Genomic DNA, 17,395 nt, shown 5'->3' with positions numbered 1-17,395 from the left:
ATAGCAAGGGCTGAACTTTCTGCGCAGGGGAGGGGAAGCAGATAAGACTGGGTGTGAAATTCACTCAAGCTGCCGTGGAATTACAGAATCACAGGATCATTTTGGTTGGAAAAACCCTCTAACACCATTGAGTCCAACCATTCCCTTATCACTGCCAAAACTACTACTAATCCGTGTACCCAAGTGGCCCATATGGCCCATATGGCTATTAAATCCCTTCAGAGATGATGTCTCCACTACCACACTGGGCAGCCTGTGCCAGTGTCTGATCACCCTTTCAGTGAAGAAATCCAACCTAAACCTCCCCTGGCACAATTTGAGGCCCTTTCCTCACTTGTTGCCTGGGAGAAGAGGCCAGCCCCCACCTGGCTGCACCCTCCTGTTAGGGAGTTGTAGAGAGCAAGGTGCCCCCTGAGCCTCCTTTTCTCCAGATTGATTTCCCCCAACTTCCTCAGTTGCTCCTCATCAGACTTGAGCTCCAGACCCTTCCCCAGCTCTGTTGCCCTTCTCTGGATACCAGGTCTGCAGAGACTGAGCTACAGCTTTAGCTAGGACTCTTCCCCAAAAAACAGTTGTTGTTTTGAGGGTTTTATATTCCAGAAAGGCTCCAGGAAGGGGAACTCACTGAGTACCATCTCTGCTGCTCACACCTGTGCTCTCTTGCCACTAGCACCTGTTCTGGCACGAATTGTCATTTGGGTACCTATTGCTTCTAACACCTGTATGTCTGTTACTGCGTCCAGCCCTCAGCTATGGTGGATGAAGCCACATGTGCTGCCTGTGACTTCAACAAGCCAGGTGCCAACTGCCAGCGCCGGATGACGTGGCAGTGGAGAGGAGAGTTCAGTAAGTACGGGAAGGACCATGCAGTCCAGCCCACAGAGATGGAGTCAAATTCTCACTTCTCCCCTGATCGCTGGGGACCGATCACTGCCCTCCTCCGCAGTGCCTGCCAGCCGCAGCGAGTACCATCGCATCCAGCAGCAGCTGGAGTCAGAGAAGTTCCCTCCACTGTCCCCCGATGGACCACCCCGTGCCTTCCACGAACTCTCCCGGGAAGAACAGGCCAAGTATGAGAAAAAGCGCCTGGCAGGTAAAAAAAAAACAATCAAGGTCGTGGTCTGGGCAGTGTTTTGCAACCTGGACTGTGAGTGGTATTCAGCATTAGTGACCCCTCCCAGGGCTGTGGGGTGAGGTCAGACTGACTGGCCTCAGAACTTCTCAAGGATTTAAGCAGACTCCTGTGTGCTTACGAAGAGGAGCCAGGCACTGGTACCTCTGTCAGTGTTTCCCTTTGTCTCTGGAGAGCCATGGATTTGAGCTGAAACATGAAGGGTTCCATTTTTTGTAAGGCTTCTAACTCAAGCCAGTTAATGAAAAGGAAACGTCAATGTTATCCCGTCACCTGGAGGGATGCCGTCCAGCAGAACCATACAGATGGCTGGGGGCAGAGCCTGAGTTTGCTAATGGGCCATACAATTAGTTTATTTCTGCCTTCGTCCTTGCATCTCCGTAATGTGCTGCTTCTCTCCATGCTGGGATCTTCCTCTCCCTTTCCAGTAGGACTGTCCCGTTTACCAATGCCTGATGCTTAGCTGACTCCGTGTCCCTAGTATGCCTATCCCGCTGTAGCAGGGCAGCCAGCCCTGAGAACCTCCATCTGCCTCCTCCCTTGACCAGATTACTGCCGCAAGGCGTACAAGAAGATCCATGTCACCAAGGTGGAGGAGCGAGTCACCACCATCTGCCAGCGAGAGAACTCTTTCTATGTGGACACGGTGCGAGCGTTCCGGGACCGCCGCTATGAGTTCAAGGGGCTGCACAAGGTACCAAGCTTGTGCTTGGCTGCTGGTCAAACTTGTCTTGGCAAGGCCAGGGACCTCTTGTGTCCTGCTGAAAACCTCAAAGGATTACTCCATTGGCTTCCCACTGGCAGAGGGCAGGGTTAGATTAGTTATTGGGAAGAAATTTTTCCCTGTGAGGGTGGTGAGGCCCTGGCACAGGTTGCCCAAAGAAGCTGTGGCTGCCCCATCTCTGGGAGTGTTCAAAGCGAGGGTGGACAGGGCTTGGAGTAACCTGGTCTAGTGGAAGGTGTCCCTGCCCATGGCAGGGGATTGGAACGAGATGATCTTTAAGGTCCCTTCCAAGCCAAACAATTTTAGGAGACCCTGGGACTCTACCTCTGGCAGAGTTAATTAATGGGCCAGTTGCTTTGCAGTTCCTCCCAGATTCCTCTTCTGCCATGAATCACAGGGCTGGCAGAGAGGCTTATTCTGCGCTGGTAGTTCTGCTGTTAGCCAGATGTCATGGATTGCTGCAGGCAGTGTATTGGGTTCTTCCCTGCCCACGTGTGGTGCAGCACAGCTGATGCTGGTTGCATTCTGATGGATGGTGGGAGCTACAGGTCCCTTCCACTGAGTGACAGAGTGCCTCTGGACAACCCCTCCTGTGCTGCAAAAGAAAATGGGATGTTTAACTCATGCCAACTGGTCTTCGGCAAAGATACTGCTCTAGAGTTGCAATGGTATACTGGGACTGAGTGGGAATCAGTGGGAATCACCACCACCAATCATCCTGGCTCTGCCTGTCACTGTGCAGGTGTGGAAGAAGAAGCTGTCAGCAGCAGTGGAGATGGGAGATGCCTCTGAAGTGAAACGCTGTAAGAACATGGAGATCCTCTATGAGTCCCTGCAGCTGGCCCACAAATGCATCCTCAACTCCTTCTATGGATACGTTATGCGGAAAGGGTGAGTCTCCCCTAGGCAATCCAGTGTCCTCAAGAGAGGACCCTTGGAAACCAGGATTGTCTTGGTGAGGTATTCACTTGCTTCACCTGCTCCTGAAGCAATAAGATGAGGGTGGGTGCTGCCTGTACCTCTTGCTTCTACCCATGACTCCTCATCCTGGAGTCTCTTGCCAGACATTAAATTATGGGAATCTTGTCTGTTAGTGGGTCTCCAGCTTTTCTAGAGCATCATAAGTAGAGAACTTCATAGGAGAACAATGTTCCAGGGCCAGTGTTGATGTGTTTCTTGCCCTCCTTCCCCTGGGCATCTTCCTGCCCTTCCATAGCTGGATTTGGGAGGAAGCTTATTATGCTCTTCACTGTTACTCCTCTGCTCACAGAGCTCGCTGGTACTCCATGGAAATGGCCGGCATCGTCTGCTTCACAGGAGCAAATATCATCACCCAGGCCAGAGAGCTGATCGAGCAGATTGGGTGAGTGTATGCTGAGCTGGGAAAGGTCCATCTGCATCTAGGACAGATGTAGGAGCACCCAAACTTTCGGGGGGATGGAGCACCTTTCCTATGAGGAAAGGCTGAGAAAGATGGGGGTGTTCAGCCTGGAGAAGAGAGCTTGGAGCCTTAGAGCCCCTTCTAGTGCCTAAAGGGCTCTAAGAGAGCTGGAGAGGGACTTGGGACAAGGGCCTGGAGTGACAAGACAAAGGGGAATGGCTTCATAGTGAAGGAGGGAAGGGTTAGGTGGAATACTGGGAAGAAATTCTTCCCTGTGAGGGTGCTGAGGCCCTGACACAGGTTGCCCAGAGCAGCTGTGACTGCCCCATCCCTGGAAGCGTTCAAGGCCAGGTTGGACACGGCTTGGAGCACCCTGGTCTAGTGGAAGGGTCCCTGCCCATGGCAAGGGGTGGAACGAAATGAGCTTTGAGGTCCTTTCCAACCCAAACCAGTCTGGGATTCTGTGATTCTATGAACGTTCAGATTCCTGACACTGCTATGGTTATTCTGTTTTATTTGATTTTCTTCGCAGAAAGGAACAGAGAGTGGATGCAACAGGCTGCCGCTGCTTTTGTGGGGGACATAAAGCTGATCCTCACCTCTCATCCACTTTTCTCCTGACACTGGCCTTTATTCCTTCCTTAGGAGACCTCTGGAACTGGATACTGATGGGATTTGGTGTGTCCTCCCCAACAGCTTCCCAGAGAACTTTGTCATCAAATCAACCAATGCCAAGAAGCCGAAGGTGACCATCTCTTACCCGGGAGCCATGCTGAACATCCTGGTGAAGGTGAGTTTGACATCAGTCCAGGCCAGCTCTTCAGCTTGGGAAAAAAGATGGAGACCTGATGAGTGGGGAGAGCTCCTCTTCCATCCGCACTCCTCATGTAGCAAGAGGTGTCAGGGCGGATGGCCCTGGAGAGCATCTGAGCAGAGGGTGAGGCTCGACATCCTCCAGCAGAGAGGGGCAGTCTGTAAGAGGGCAGGTTTGGTGTATGCTCACCTGTGCAGATAGGAAGTCCAGAGCAAGGTCTAAACACATCCTCTGCTCACTCCAGCATCTGTAAGACAAAAGAATATCGTTTCAGGGTCCAAAGCATTTTTCTTTTCAACAGGCAGGACAGATGTTTTGATTTTTGAGTCCCAAATTGTGCTGTTGTTCCCAGAGGGATCCCTTTGGGCAGGATGTGTCCTAGGGGCATCCCCTAGTGTGACCAACCAGCTGTGGAGTGAAGCTGTTCTCCTGGGACTGTGTCCACAGGAAGGCTTCACCAATGACCAGTACCAGGAACTGCAGGACCCAGCCTCGCTCACCTACGTCACGCGCTCGGAGAACAGCATCTTTTTTGAAGTGGATGGTCCGTACCTGGCCATGATCCTGCCAGCTTCCAAAGAGGAGGGCAAGAAGCTGAAGAAAAGGTGAGATTTCAAAGCTTCAGGCATTATCCCTTTCCCTGAGTAACAGCGCGAGGATCTCGTTCCCTTTGTGCACATGGGCACGTTGGTCTTTGCCCCCGTAGCCTGCAGCATGCTTGACTCACTGGCTTTAAATGGTAAGTTCTTTACATCGAATCATCTTTGAATACAGCTGCACGCTTGCCTCCAGCGCCATGCTATGGCAATAAATTTTAGCAGATAACAGCAAAATGACATTTCTCCAGCTTGGTGACCAGACATCTCCCTCTTTGGCTCTGAGGTGTGCAGGACGACTTTGACTTTCCTTCTGAGGATTTCTAATACTGCTTGCATTCAACCTAATCTGATTAAACTCAGCAGTTCCTGCCTTCCTATCTCTCAGGAGTTCACAGACCTCCAGTAACACTTTCCCTAGGTGTTTCCCCTTTCTTCTCTGACTGTAAGAGGGACTGGATCCTGCCATTACTGTCACATTATAGGATAGTTGTACCCAAACTTCACTGCTTTCTCTGCCACCTCCTAACCAGGCAATTGAGCTAGAGCAGTAGTATCCAGTGTTTCAGGGGGCAGCCCACAGACCTGGGTCTGGCTCCAAAAAATGCTGTCACTGCCCCGAGCACTCTCTGTCCTCACAATTATGTACTTCTTTGTGCTTAATCCTCCACAGGATGAGCACCAGCACACACCATCCTCTCTCAGCTTCCCTCCTGTCCCCACTGCAGGAGTCGAGGTAATGCCCAGCTCTGAGCGGGCTGTGCTTGTAGGACTCCTCTCAGGGCCTTTAGTTTCCAGTAGGTTGGGGATGTTAGAAATAGCATGTATTTCCGATCACTTTCCATGCAAAAGGGCCTGAAGGTAGAGGAAGGAAAGGGAATGTGGGTAGGTAGGAGAAGGGCTGGCCAAGCCACATAGGTTTGAGTATTCCCTGTCCTCACTGTTGGTTCCCATAAGAACAGGGCTGTGAAAGGCAAAACAATGCAAGAGAAGAAGCAAGAGGGAGGAGTGTTCCTTAGGTGTGGCATGGCTACATCCAGTTTCCTCTGAACCGCTCTGCCACCATTGGAATTGACAGTTTCCTTCTTCTCTCTAAACCTCTTCCTAATATCTTCATTTCCCCACCTGACCTCTCACCTCCCACCCTTGTGTACAACTACTTGTGTACAATTAAGATCATTCTCCACCGAGTAAGATCACTCCACACCCACAGTGCTGTATCCAGGTCAGGGTTCCTCAGCACAAGAAACATGTGGCTTCTGGAGCAGGTCCAGAGGAGGCCACAGAGATGCTCCAAGGCCTGGAGCCCCTCTGTTTTGGAGACAGGCTGGGAGAGCTGGGGGTGTTCAGCCTGGAGAGGAGAGGGCCCTGAGGGAGACCTGAGAGCCCCTTCCAGTGCCTAAAGGGGCTCCAAGAGAGCTGGAGAGGGACTTGGGACAAGGGCCTGGAGTGACAGGACAAGGGGGAATGGCTTTACAGAGAAAGAGGACAGGTTAGATGGGATATTGGGAAGAAATTCTCTCTGAGTGTGATGAGGCCCTGGCACATGTTTCCCAGAGAAGCTGTGGCTGCCCCATCCCTGCAAGTTGCACAGGGCTTGGAGCAACCTGGTCTAGTGGAAGGTGTGCCTGCCTGTCCCAAGGTGGGACAGGATGATCTTTAGCTCCCTTTCACTATGGTTCTATGAATCAGTGTGGGTGAGCTGGGGCAAGAACGGATGTGCTTTTCTAGACCAAGTTGAAGTGGTTGCTAGAGCAGCTGTAGATATTTGAGACTATCCAGATGCCCCCATGTCTCCTCTGAATGCACTGGATGATGGCTGTGATGGGTTAGTGAAACTCCATGAGAAGGAAACGGAAGTAGGTTAGATCATCTTATTCTGCCAATAAGATATTCCATACCATCCTACGTCAACTCCGATAGAAACGGAAAGGAAACCAGTGCTCTCTTCTTTTCCGGTTGCTGAGCTAGACAGTTTCAGGGAAGAAAGCATCAGTTGTTCGGGAAGTATTTTCTTTTTTAGCTCTTTGTTGTATACATACCGCCTATAATGCCTATCTTCATGTAATATAAATAATATTTCTTAGCAGTTTCGGTTTCTCATAGTTTTTTTTCCCTTTCCTCTCTCCTTCCCCCCGTCCGCTTTCTCTGCAGGGACATGGGCGCAGGCCTAGTGGATACCTGGTGTCCAGCCAAAGTAAACCATTACAATGGCACAATGGCATAGGGAGAAGAGCCCTGGCAGGAGGGACACCAGCGGGATCCTGACTTGTCCCGTGGTACAGGCCAGGTTTGCTCACACTGTCTCTCTCAGGTACGCGGTGTTCAATGAGGATGGGTCCCTGGCTGAGCTGAAGGGGTTTGAGGTGAAGCGCAGGGGAGAGCTGCAGCTGGTGAAGATATTCCAGTCATCTGTGTTTGAAGCCTTTCTGAAAGGCAGCACGTTGGAAGAGGTCTATGCTTCGGTGGCCAAAGTGGCTGATTACTGGCTGGACGTACTATACAGCAAGGTAGGCACAACTCAGCATGTCTGTGCTCCAAGGTGGAGCCTGGGAAGGAGCGTCCAGGCTGGCTAAGCACTGTGGGGAGGGTGGACTTTGCTTGCACAGAGTTGGTGGTCCCTTGTGCCTCTTTCACAGCTTTGCTCAGTCAGTTCATAGATGACATTGAGCTGGGCAGGAGTGTTGATCTGATGGAGAGCAGGAGGCTCTGCAGAGGGATCTGGACAGGCTGGATCCATAGGCCGAGGCCAGTGGTGTAAGTTTCAAACAAGACCAAGTGCCAGGTCCTGCATTTGGGTCACAATAACCCCATGGTTGGGGGCAGAGGGGCTGGAAAGGTGCCCGTCAGGAAAGGCCCTGGGGTTGCTGGTCAGCAGCAGCTGAACATGAGCCCAGGTGTGCCCAGGTGAGCAAGAGACCAATGGCTGCTAGGCTGTACCAGCCATGGTATGGCAGCAGGACCAGGGCAGTGCTCCTCCCCTACGCTGGGTGCTCCTGAGGCACCTCCAGTCTGGGGGTCAGTTTTGGGCCCCTCACAACAAGACATTAAGGGGCTGGAGCATGCCCAGAGATGGGCAAGGGAGCTGGGGAAGGGGCTGGAGCACAAGTCTGATGAGGAGCAGCAAGGGAGGCCCAGTCTGGAGAAAAGGAGATTCGGGGGAGACCTTCTTGCTCTCTACAACTCCCTGACAGGACAGTGGAGCCAGGTGGGGATCGGGCTCTGCTCCCAGGGAACAAGGGGAAGGATGAGAGGATGGCCTCAAGTTGTACCAGGGAAGTATAAGTTGAATAACAGGGAAAATTTCATCCCCAACAGGATTGTCCAGCCCTGGCACAGGTGCCATGGGCAGTAGGGGAGTCACCATCTGTAGAAGAATTTAAAAGCTGTATGGATGTGGCACTTGGGGAATGGTTGGACTTGGAGGACTTTTCAACCTGAATTATTCTGTGATTCTATGAAACCAGAGGATGAGAGGGACAGAGTGCATGGCTGGGTCCTTGTCACGACCCACCGGTCAGCTACATGATGTTCATTATAAATTCTCATCAGGCTGAATAAGGAAACTGGACACGGGTCAGGAAACTCATGTTTTTATTGTACAATTGCCATAACTCCAGCAACCAGCACACTGCTTAGATTCAAAAGGTAGTGGCTAACAAGCCAATTCTTACCATAGACTTCCACAAGAGTGGAGGCAAATGAGCCCTTAATTTTGTATGGAACACTTCAATAAGTTCTCAACTCCCACCTCAAACTCCTGCAAAAGGCACTGGCTCACAAGCCACAATACACCAATATTCAAGGTGCTGGCTAAAAAGCCACAACACACCATTACACAAGCTCCCCGCTACCACAAGAGAGTTCATTACAGAGTAGAATATGATAGCTGTGCTTTGCTCAGGCAAAGCAAGGGAAGAAAACAAAGAATATCACTAGTCCTTAGATCCTGTGTTCATCCTGCCGTGTGGATGGTCTGGAGCTGGGGCAAACAATGAGATAAAGAAAGTGAAAGAGAGGAGAAAGAGAAGAGAGAAAAAAGGAAGAGAAAGGGGGGACCCAACCTGCTCCCTTCTGTAGTTAACCTGGTGCGTGCCTCTTATGTAAACCAGACTTTTTGCGCTGTTTTGTTCATGCATGCACAGCTAGCCCTTTGAGCCCTCCTCCTGGAAGTGAGTTGGATGGGGAAATTGAGCATGAATCTCAAGGTGGAACTGGACGTTCACGGTTGATTCTGAGTTGGAAGGGACCCACAGGGATCATCAAGTCCAACCCTTAAGTGAACGGCCCATTCAGGGATTGAACCTGTGACCTTGGTGTTATTGGCACCATGCTCTAGCCCACTGAGAGTCTTCTAAGTATTGTATATGTTATTGCATACAATCCAATAAGTTGGCTCAGAACACACTGACTCACTCCTCCAAGCACACCTTTCCTGTAGCAATACTTTGAATGTTTTAAGACAAAAAAGGCTTAGGTCTGGTCCTCTACACTCCTTCATTTTGTGATGGTGCTGTACAACAAATTCTTGGTGAGCACAGCTTTGCGTGCACAACACAAAGCTGTGTTGTCACAGCCCAGCGTGGCACAAACTGGTGCCAGCCTCAAACCCACACTCCCTCTTTTCTATAGATCCTACTTGCAGCTGCTACAGGAAGCAGTTCTCAGGCTCCATGTAAAGAGACACACCAGCTGGGTGTAGGTGCTTCCTCTTCCTGACAGCAGCAAGGTTTGATCGTTAGGTTTTTGCTGACTTTGGGTTTTTCCCTCCCTTTCAGGCTGCCAACATGCCTGATTCAGAGCTATTCGAGCTCATCTCGGAGAACCGCTCCATGTCACGCAAGCTGGAGGACTATGGGGAGCAGAAGTCCACCTCCATTAGCACTGCCAAGCGCCTGGCAGAGTTTTTGGGGGACCAGATGGTGAAAGATGCAGGGCTGAGCTGTCGCTTCATCATTTCTAAGAAACCAGAGGGTTCTCCAGTCACCGAGAGGTAACCCCACCTGGAGGGGCCAGGGCTTCTGGAAGCATGGGAGCAATCAAGAGGGGACAGGCAGGTATCAGGGCTGGTATGTTGTAGTCAGGTGGTCATCTGAATCTGGCACAGACCACGAGCAGGGTGATGGGTAACATCATAAAGCCCAGTGGCCTCTCGGGGATGGGAGAAAAAGCCTGGAGGGTCTCCACAGGCTGGGAGAGAGGATTGTGGAGTGCTAGGACATTGTTTCCCTGCCTTCCCCAGAGCCATCCCCCTTGCCATCTTCCAAGCCGAGCCCAGTGTGCGCAAACACTACCTCCGAAAATGGCTGAAGAGCCCCTCACTGCAGGACTTCAACATCCGTGCGGTGAGTGAGGTGTCCCTGCAGGTGGCCTGGGATATGGGATAGGGGCTTGTCCCTTCAGAGGTACCACCTGGGCAGTGGCTTCTTGCGCTCACAAAGCAGGGTGCTGGGGTGGGGGGTCCTACAAGGTTGTTTGATCCTACGTCTGGCGGCACTTCTGCTTGGCTTTCTTCACTGCCCAAGGTTTGCCCTCTTCCTAGATCCTGGATTGGGACTACTACATTGAAAGACTGGGCAGCACAATCCAGAAAATCATCACCATTCCTGCAGCCCTGCAGCAGGTATGAGGCAGTGGGGGAGTGGGCAGAGGAGGGCTTTGGGCAAGAGACTCGGTCTGATATGGAGCCACTCTCCAGGTAAAGAACCCAGTGCCACGGGTCCGGCACCCAGACTGGCTCCACAAGAAACTCCTGGAGAAGAATGACGTGTACAAACAGAAAAAAATCAACGAGCTCTTCATTTTGGAAGGCAAGAGACAGGTAAAGAGGGTGAGGGGAAAGTACTGGTTGTGCTGATGGGGCTCTTCTCCTGCAGCCCCCATCCTCCCGCTGTCCTTGCTCCCTCAGGTCCTCGCCAACCAGCCTGTGGAGGGGATGACCAGCTCACAAGTTGGTGACATAGAGGACTTTGGGGCTGTCAAGATTCCTCAGCCACTGGTTCCTATTGCAAATAAGCGAAAGCGCATCCCTGCTGCAGAGGAAAGCCAACAGCTGTCCCAGGACCTGGAGCTGTCCCAGTCCTGGCGGGAGATCCTGGGCCCACCTCCACCCCTGGGCACCACCAAGGTAGGTGAAGCAGATTTATAGCAGATTGTGCAGGGGATGCCTCGCAACTGCGCTTGTCCATCAAGGCAGCTTGGATGCTGCCAGGAGCAAGCTGTGGGTCTCCCTAAACCCTCTGCACATACATGGCTCAGGGATACAAAGAGAAATATAACCAGGAGACAGAAATACAACCACTGGTTGAGAAAAAGGGGGGGGGCTTTGCAGCTGGGGCAGGAATGTAGTGTGGGGCTGGGGGCTGGAGGGCTGGGCTGTATGGCATGGCGGTGTGGAGCTGGGAAGCCTGTGCTGTTTCATACATGCTGTCAACCCACTCAGGAAGAGCGGCTGGTCTGGCTGCGCTTCCACCAGAAGAAGTGGGAGCTGCAGGCTCGGCAGCGGCGGGAGCGGCGGAAGAGACGGCGGCTGGAGGACGGCAGGGTGGGGGCAGGTGGAGGAGTGGTCCGCGATGCCTCCTCCAAGGGGCTGAGCAGCTACTTGCGCCGGACAGCACGCAGCATCCTGGACTTGCCGTGGCAGGTCGTGCAGGTACCAGGGAAGGAAACTGCCACAGAGCAGCCCAGGGTACAACCCTCACATTTACACTCTCTGTGGTCAAACAGTGAAGTTCAGGAACCCTGACCCCAACGCCATGCAGGTGTTAGCCCTGTGGAGTTCAGGTGGGGCTGCAGACCCTCAGGCTCATGCACATCTGGATGGAAACAGGCACCCACAAGGTCATTCTTGGTGAATCTGGGATGTGTGTGTAGATCTGCCAGTGGGGCAGCTCCAGTTCGGCTCATGGACAGCACTGGGCAGTCACAGAACCACAGAAATATCTGAGTCCAGAGGCAGCTCTGGGTCCCTCTGGTCCAATTCTCTGCTCAGCCAGGGCTGCCTAGAGCCAGGGGCCCAGGACCATGTCCAGGAATATCTCTAAGGATGGAGAATGCACATCTTCCCTGGGCATCCTGGGCCAGGGCTTGGTCACTCTCACAGGGAGAAAGTGTTTCTGACATGTAGAGGGACCCTCCTGCATTACGGTCTGTGCCCACGGTATCTGGTTCTGCCATTGGATACTTTTGGGAAGAGCCAGGCTCTGTCCTAGAGAGGTTAGGTATATAAGTGGATGAGATCCCACTGAGCTTCTTCTACTCAGGGATGGACAGTCCCAGCTCTCTGAGCCTTTTCTCATGTGAAAGATGCTCCAGGCCCTTCTTCATCCTTGTAGCCCTTCACTGGACTCTATTTAGTACGTCCATATCCAGTGCTGAGGAGTCCAGCACTGGGCACAGGATTCCAGTGGTACCTGAAAGCATACAGTGTACAAATGAAGAGGTGGGGTAGTGCCACCCAGGTGTTTTCACAAACCTTTGTTATGCATGGCCACCTAAGCCCAGCCCCTGTCACCCACAACATCCTCCAGAAAGGCTCAGAGCTGCAGGTCCAGGACATCAGAGTAAATTGGGTGACATCATCCCCTGGAGTTTGTTGGCCTGCCTGAGGCAGTTTTCTTTGTGGTACCCTGGGTCAGTAATAGGACACAGGGACTCCAGAGCTGAGAGCGATGACTCTTTAAGACCCTCACTCTCTTTTTGGCCACCAACTGAACACATAGATCCTCAGAGTGCTCCACAGCATAGATGTAAGCACTGATGGCATGTTGGATCTCCTGCTAACGCTGGCCTCGTCCCCTGTGTCCTGCAGATCGCCGAGACCAGCCAGCCTGGGCTGTTCCGGCTGTGGGCAGTGATAGGGAGTGACCTGCACTGCATCAAGCTGAGCATCCCCCGTGTCTTCTATGTCAACCAGCGCGTCCCAAAGCCAGAGGAGGGGACAGCCTACAGGAAGGTGAGGACCTGTCCCTTTTGGAAGGGGAAGCAGCCACTTGTGTTGAGATGAGACACTTCACCTCCCCTGCAAGGAGGTATTACAAACATCTGCCACTTCACCTCCCCTGCAAGGAGGTATTACAAACATCTGCCTTGCAACACCTCACTGTCCCATTCCATGAATATCCCTCATCCAGGCCCTAGTCCTTCTGCTAATCCCAGCCTGCCTGGAAAGCAGGTTCTGTGTTACAGGAATTTGTAACGTGCATGAGCATAACTCACTGATTTCCTTAGGAGAGAGGAGCACCAGGAGATAAGCTCAGAGCCTAGCTCCTGGCAGCGGTGCCACATGGTGGGATGTGTCCCAATAATCTTGTCCCTTTCCTTGGCAGGTGAACAGGATCCTGCCCCGCTCAAACTTGGTTTACAACCTGTACGAGTACTCTGTCCCCGAAGACATGTACCAAGAGCACATCAACGAAATTAATGCGGACCTCTCTGCTCCGGACATCGAGGGAGTGTATGAGACACAGGTAACTCCTCCAGGTGCTCGTTTTTAAGGATTGCTGAGCAGTAGCTCATTAGGTGAGTGCCAGTGGCAAGACATCAAAAATCCAAGACCCTGGACAGTAGAGAACGGGGGAATATAGATATGCTTATATGGACAGAGTATCAGAATGTGAGTTACAGTGTGTCAGGGAAAGGGGCTTCAGTTTATTTGGAGTTAAGAAACTTAGGAGAAAGAAGGTATCTAATAAGCAGAAATGGTGATCTTCCTCTAAACTAATCCAGAAAACCAGCCTGCTTTGAAACCAGGAAAGAGAAGGGGTATTTGGTGTAAAGCTGGGAGAAAAGAGTAGGCCACACTGTTGTGGAGGCTACACTGAGTGGAGTTAAAGAAAGCATAAAGGCAGGTGAATTTGATACTAAAATGCACCATAGGATTATTATGGATCGAAAGTCTTTGCCTGAGTAGGACAAGCTTGGTGTGAGCAGAGGTGCCACTGGCTATTGAATGCTTTCTGAGGTGCAGGAGGCTGCAAGGGCAAAAGGAACATCACAGAGTTAGGAGACTTCAGCAACTGATGTTACTGGTATAACCTATTCCAGTGGGGCATGGTGAAAGAAACCATTTTTAGTCACCTTAAATTTCTGCTTTTGGAGAATTTGGACAAAGGTCCCACAAGGCAAGGCACAACTCTTAATGATTACATGGAGCCTGTGAAATCCTGTGTGCTGGTTTAAGAGTTAACCAGCAGGGGAAATGAACCCAACTCAAAGGAGAGATTATAAGTCAGAATAACAATTTATTAAAATAATACAGTAAGTACAATCATACAAACAAACAATTGGTCTTAACCCACAAAACCCAAATGTATAACCCAGTACCCTGGGGCATGAACAAAGTGGTGTTCCTTGGGCCCCCCTGAGTCCAAAGTAAAGGGAGAGGGGAAAAAACCTGCTGGTGGGAGAGCTGTTGCAGTCTGGTCAAAAGTGGTGATTGCAGTCCAGCTGAGGTTGAGAGCGATGAGATGCAGTCTTCCTCTGGATCCCACGAGTGGTTAAAAATGTTCCAAGACTCCAAGATTATATATCCTCCAGTTCAGGCAGGAATGCTCAGTACTTCCCTCAGGGCGGGGAGTTCCACAAAGGGTGTGAGGACAAGAGCATCCTCCTATCTCACAGGCCTCTTAACACCTAGTTTATAGCCTGAGGAGTCAGGCTCTATGGGCAGAGGGTGCGAATAGTCTATTGACAACAGTTTCTGGGAAATGGCATGGAAGGCTATAGAATACACAGTTTTGGGTTACACCCATACCATGATGAACTGGTCTTAGTTGTCCTAACTAGGACATCCTGTGGTGATGAGAAAGGTTGAACCATATATGCCATCAGCAATTGAAAATGGTGCCTACTAAACCTTACTGATGTTTAGTAAGCAGCACCCAAAATTTACTTCAGATTACTCTGCCAAAGTGAGTAACATGTACCCAAATTCATCATATCTGTAGACCTTCCTCTAGCAAACCGAGTCCTCTCCGCTCCTGTGGTGTTTAATAAGTGGGAAGAGGAAAAATCAAGAAACTAAGGGGAAACTAAAATGAGAGGCTAAAGTAAAACAAGAGGCGTGGAGAAGTTTTAAAAATATTAAGGAAATTAGATGATCATGGGGTAGCAGCATCTGTCCTGTGAGGGGAGGCTGAGTGAGCTGGACTGTGCAACCAGAAGGAGGAGAGGCTCAAGGGGACCTGCTCAACAGGAATAGGGGAGGAGAGGAGCCAGGCTCTGCTCTGGTGCCCAGGAGAGAACAGGAGGCAGTAGGCACAACCTGAAACATGGGAAATTCTGTGTAAATATATGAAAACACCTGTCTTGTAAGGGTGGTCTAGCAGGTTGCCCAGAGGGTTGTGAAACTTCCATCCTCAGAGACACACATAACCCAGCTGGACAAAAAGACCTGGGCAAGCAAGGAATGATCTGTCTTGATCTTTAAGCTGCAATGCAATTCTGAACCTGATCCTACAAAATGTAACAGGAGTGACCTAGGAGGATGCGAGGGAGGGAACAGTTTACCTGCAGGGATGGGGCTTAGATGGGAATGCTTCAGCATGCTGAAGAGATGTGAAAATGGGATGTACTAGGGATCTGTACAACTAAAACTGGCATAAGGGAAGAGCAGTCAGGCAAAAATGTTTATTTATTGGTTCTCATTGGTTTGGGAAGAGGTCCCTCAGCAAGCCATTCAGGAGTAGTCTCCTGCAGAGGTGGAGTTGACAGCTACAGGGTTAAAAAAACAGGGTGGGTGGATCTGTGATGGACCTCCCACTATGCCAATTATCTGGAGCCTCTGCCTTAGAGTGCCAAGCCACAAGTTGCAGAGCTGCAAGATTGCCCAAATATTGCTCCACGTGTCCTCCAAAGTACCTTGATGGTGGAATGTGGGGCTAGATAGGAACACATGGATTTTGAGATACCTGTTATGGTATGTCATACTTGTGGTTTTTAAATTGGGTTGTTCTAGGTTTGCAACCCCCAAGAGGAGCTTAGTAACAGAGCATTGTTCCATCACATCTCTCCCCATCATTCCAGGTGCCACTGCTCTTCCGTGCCCTGTCCCAGCTGGGCTGTGTGTGTATGGTCAGCAGGCAGCTCATCCAGCACCTGGCAGGGCGAGAAGCTGAAACTTTCGACATCGAGCACCTGGAGATGCGCTCGCTGGCCCAGTTCACTTACCTAGAGCCAGGTGAGGCATCCTGAGAGTGGGGCTCCTGGGGCATCCAAGATCTCACACCCATGGGTACCACTAGTGCTCTGTGTCCCTAGGAAGCATTCGCCACATCTACCTATACCACAGCTCCCAGGGCAGCAAGGCACTCCTGGGCCTCTTCATCCCCTCACAGCGCAAAGCTTCCGTCTTTGTGCTGGACAAGGTAAGGGGCACTGTGAAGGGTGGGGGATCTGGGGTGCTGGTGGGTGAGAGGCTGGACATGCCCTGGCTGTGTGCACTGTCAGCCCAGAAACCCCCATGCCCTGGGCTGATCCCACAGCATGGGCAGCAGGGGAGAGGGGATTCTGCCCCTCTGTCCCCTCTGGTGAGACGCCCCTGCAGAGCTGCCTCCAGCCCTGGGGGCCCAGCATAGAAAGGATGTGGAGCTGCTGGAGCGAGTCCAGAGGAGGACACGGAGATGCTCCCAAGGCTGGAGCACCTCTGCTCTGAAGCCAGGCTGAGAGAGCTGGAGGTGTTCAGCCTGGAAAAGAGAAGGCTCCAGGGAGACCTTAGAGCCCCTTCCAGTGCCTAAAGGGGCTCCAAGAGAGCTAGAGAGTGACTTTGGACAAGGGATGGAAGTGATAGAACAAGGGGGAATGGCTTTACAGAGAAAGAGGACAGGTTAGATGGGATATTGGGAAGAAATTCTTCCCTGTGAGGGTGCTAAGGCCCTGGTACAGGTTTCCCAGAACAGCTGTGACTGCTCCATTCCTGGAAGTGTTGAAGGCCAGGTTGGACAGGGCTTGGAGCAACCTGGTCTAATTGACCCCAAGTTGTGCCAGGGGACATTTAGGTTGCATGTTAGGAAAAACTTCATAGAAAGAGTTGTCAAGCTCTGGAACAGGCTGCCCAGGGCAGTGGTGGAATCACCATCCCTGGAGGGATTTAAAAGCCATGTAGATGTGGCACCTGGGGACATGAGTTAGTGGTGACCTTGGCAGTGCTGGGTGAGCAGTTGGACTTGATCTTAAAGGTCTTTTCCAACCCGAACAATTCTGTGTTTATATGGTGTCCCTGCCCATGGCAGGGAGTTGGACTAGATGACTTTTAAAGTCCCTTCCACTCCAAACCATTCCATGGTAGAGTCAGGCAGCGAGAGGTTTCTCTGTGCATTGCCCCTGGCACCGTGCATCCTGGGGTGTCTCTCCCCCTGTTCTGACTCAGTCACCCTTGCACCCAGGTACGCAGCAACCAGATGCCAAATCTCACCACCCTGTTCTCAGCGGAGCGTGCAGCTCTGCTGGAAAAGGTGGGCGAGGAGCTGCTGCCCCCAGACAAGCACACCTTTGAGGTGCGTGCTGAGACCGACCCCAAGGCCATCTACAGAGGAGTCCAGCGGCTGCTGCTGGGCTACAAGGTGAGATGAAGGTGGGAGGAAGGTTTTCGTGGGACCATGGGGACCAAGGGGAGGGTGGAAGGCACTGGTGCATGAGTTCCAACAGCACCTGTACATAACTTCTGAGCCCAAGGTCAAGGGTCAAAGTGGGTGCTGTGTTTTACTTGGGGATCTTACCTGGGGCAGTACCAGCAGCAAGGCCACCTCAG

At 51.7% G+C, this 17,395-nt stretch overlaps 1 protein-coding gene across 1 annotated transcript in view; it reads left to right on the top strand.

Moving 5' to 3' along the window:
• Positions 1 to 17,395, top strand: part of POLE (DNA polymerase epsilon, catalytic subunit) — a 32,209-nt gene that overhangs the window by 9,269 nt on the left and 5,545 nt on the right. The window contains exons 17-35 of the mRNA XM_017835855.1: positions 744 to 846; positions 947 to 1,093; positions 1,681 to 1,826; positions 2,599 to 2,747; positions 3,127 to 3,219; positions 3,883 to 4,027; positions 4,499 to 4,656; positions 6,962 to 7,157; positions 9,426 to 9,640; positions 9,890 to 9,992; positions 10,190 to 10,270; positions 10,346 to 10,468; positions 10,556 to 10,774; positions 11,090 to 11,299; positions 12,458 to 12,601; positions 12,975 to 13,115; positions 15,673 to 15,826; positions 15,907 to 16,013; positions 17,031 to 17,207. Coding sequence (XP_017691344.1) covers positions 744 to 846; positions 947 to 1,093; positions 1,681 to 1,826; positions 2,599 to 2,747; positions 3,127 to 3,219; positions 3,883 to 4,027; positions 4,499 to 4,656; positions 6,962 to 7,157; positions 9,426 to 9,640; positions 9,890 to 9,992; positions 10,190 to 10,270; positions 10,346 to 10,468; positions 10,556 to 10,774; positions 11,090 to 11,299; positions 12,458 to 12,601; positions 12,975 to 13,115; positions 15,673 to 15,826; positions 15,907 to 16,013; positions 17,031 to 17,207 — 2,811 coding nt within the window. The remainder of the gene's footprint in view (positions 1 to 743; positions 847 to 946; positions 1,094 to 1,680; positions 1,827 to 2,598; positions 2,748 to 3,126; positions 3,220 to 3,882; positions 4,028 to 4,498; positions 4,657 to 6,961; positions 7,158 to 9,425; positions 9,641 to 9,889; positions 9,993 to 10,189; positions 10,271 to 10,345; positions 10,469 to 10,555; positions 10,775 to 11,089; positions 11,300 to 12,457; positions 12,602 to 12,974; positions 13,116 to 15,672; positions 15,827 to 15,906; positions 16,014 to 17,030; positions 17,208 to 17,395) is intronic.

The sequence above is a fragment of the Lepidothrix coronata genome, unplaced genomic scaffold (assembly GCF_001604755.1).
Source record: "Lepidothrix coronata isolate B3197 unplaced genomic scaffold, Lepidothrix_coronata-1.0 Scaffold265, whole genome shotgun sequence".
In the NCBI taxonomy this organism is placed as follows: Eukaryota; Metazoa; Chordata; class Aves; order Passeriformes; family Pipridae; genus Lepidothrix; species Lepidothrix coronata.
The sequence above is the reverse complement of the archived record's forward strand: the minus strand, read 5'-3'. Positions and strand labels throughout refer to the sequence as shown.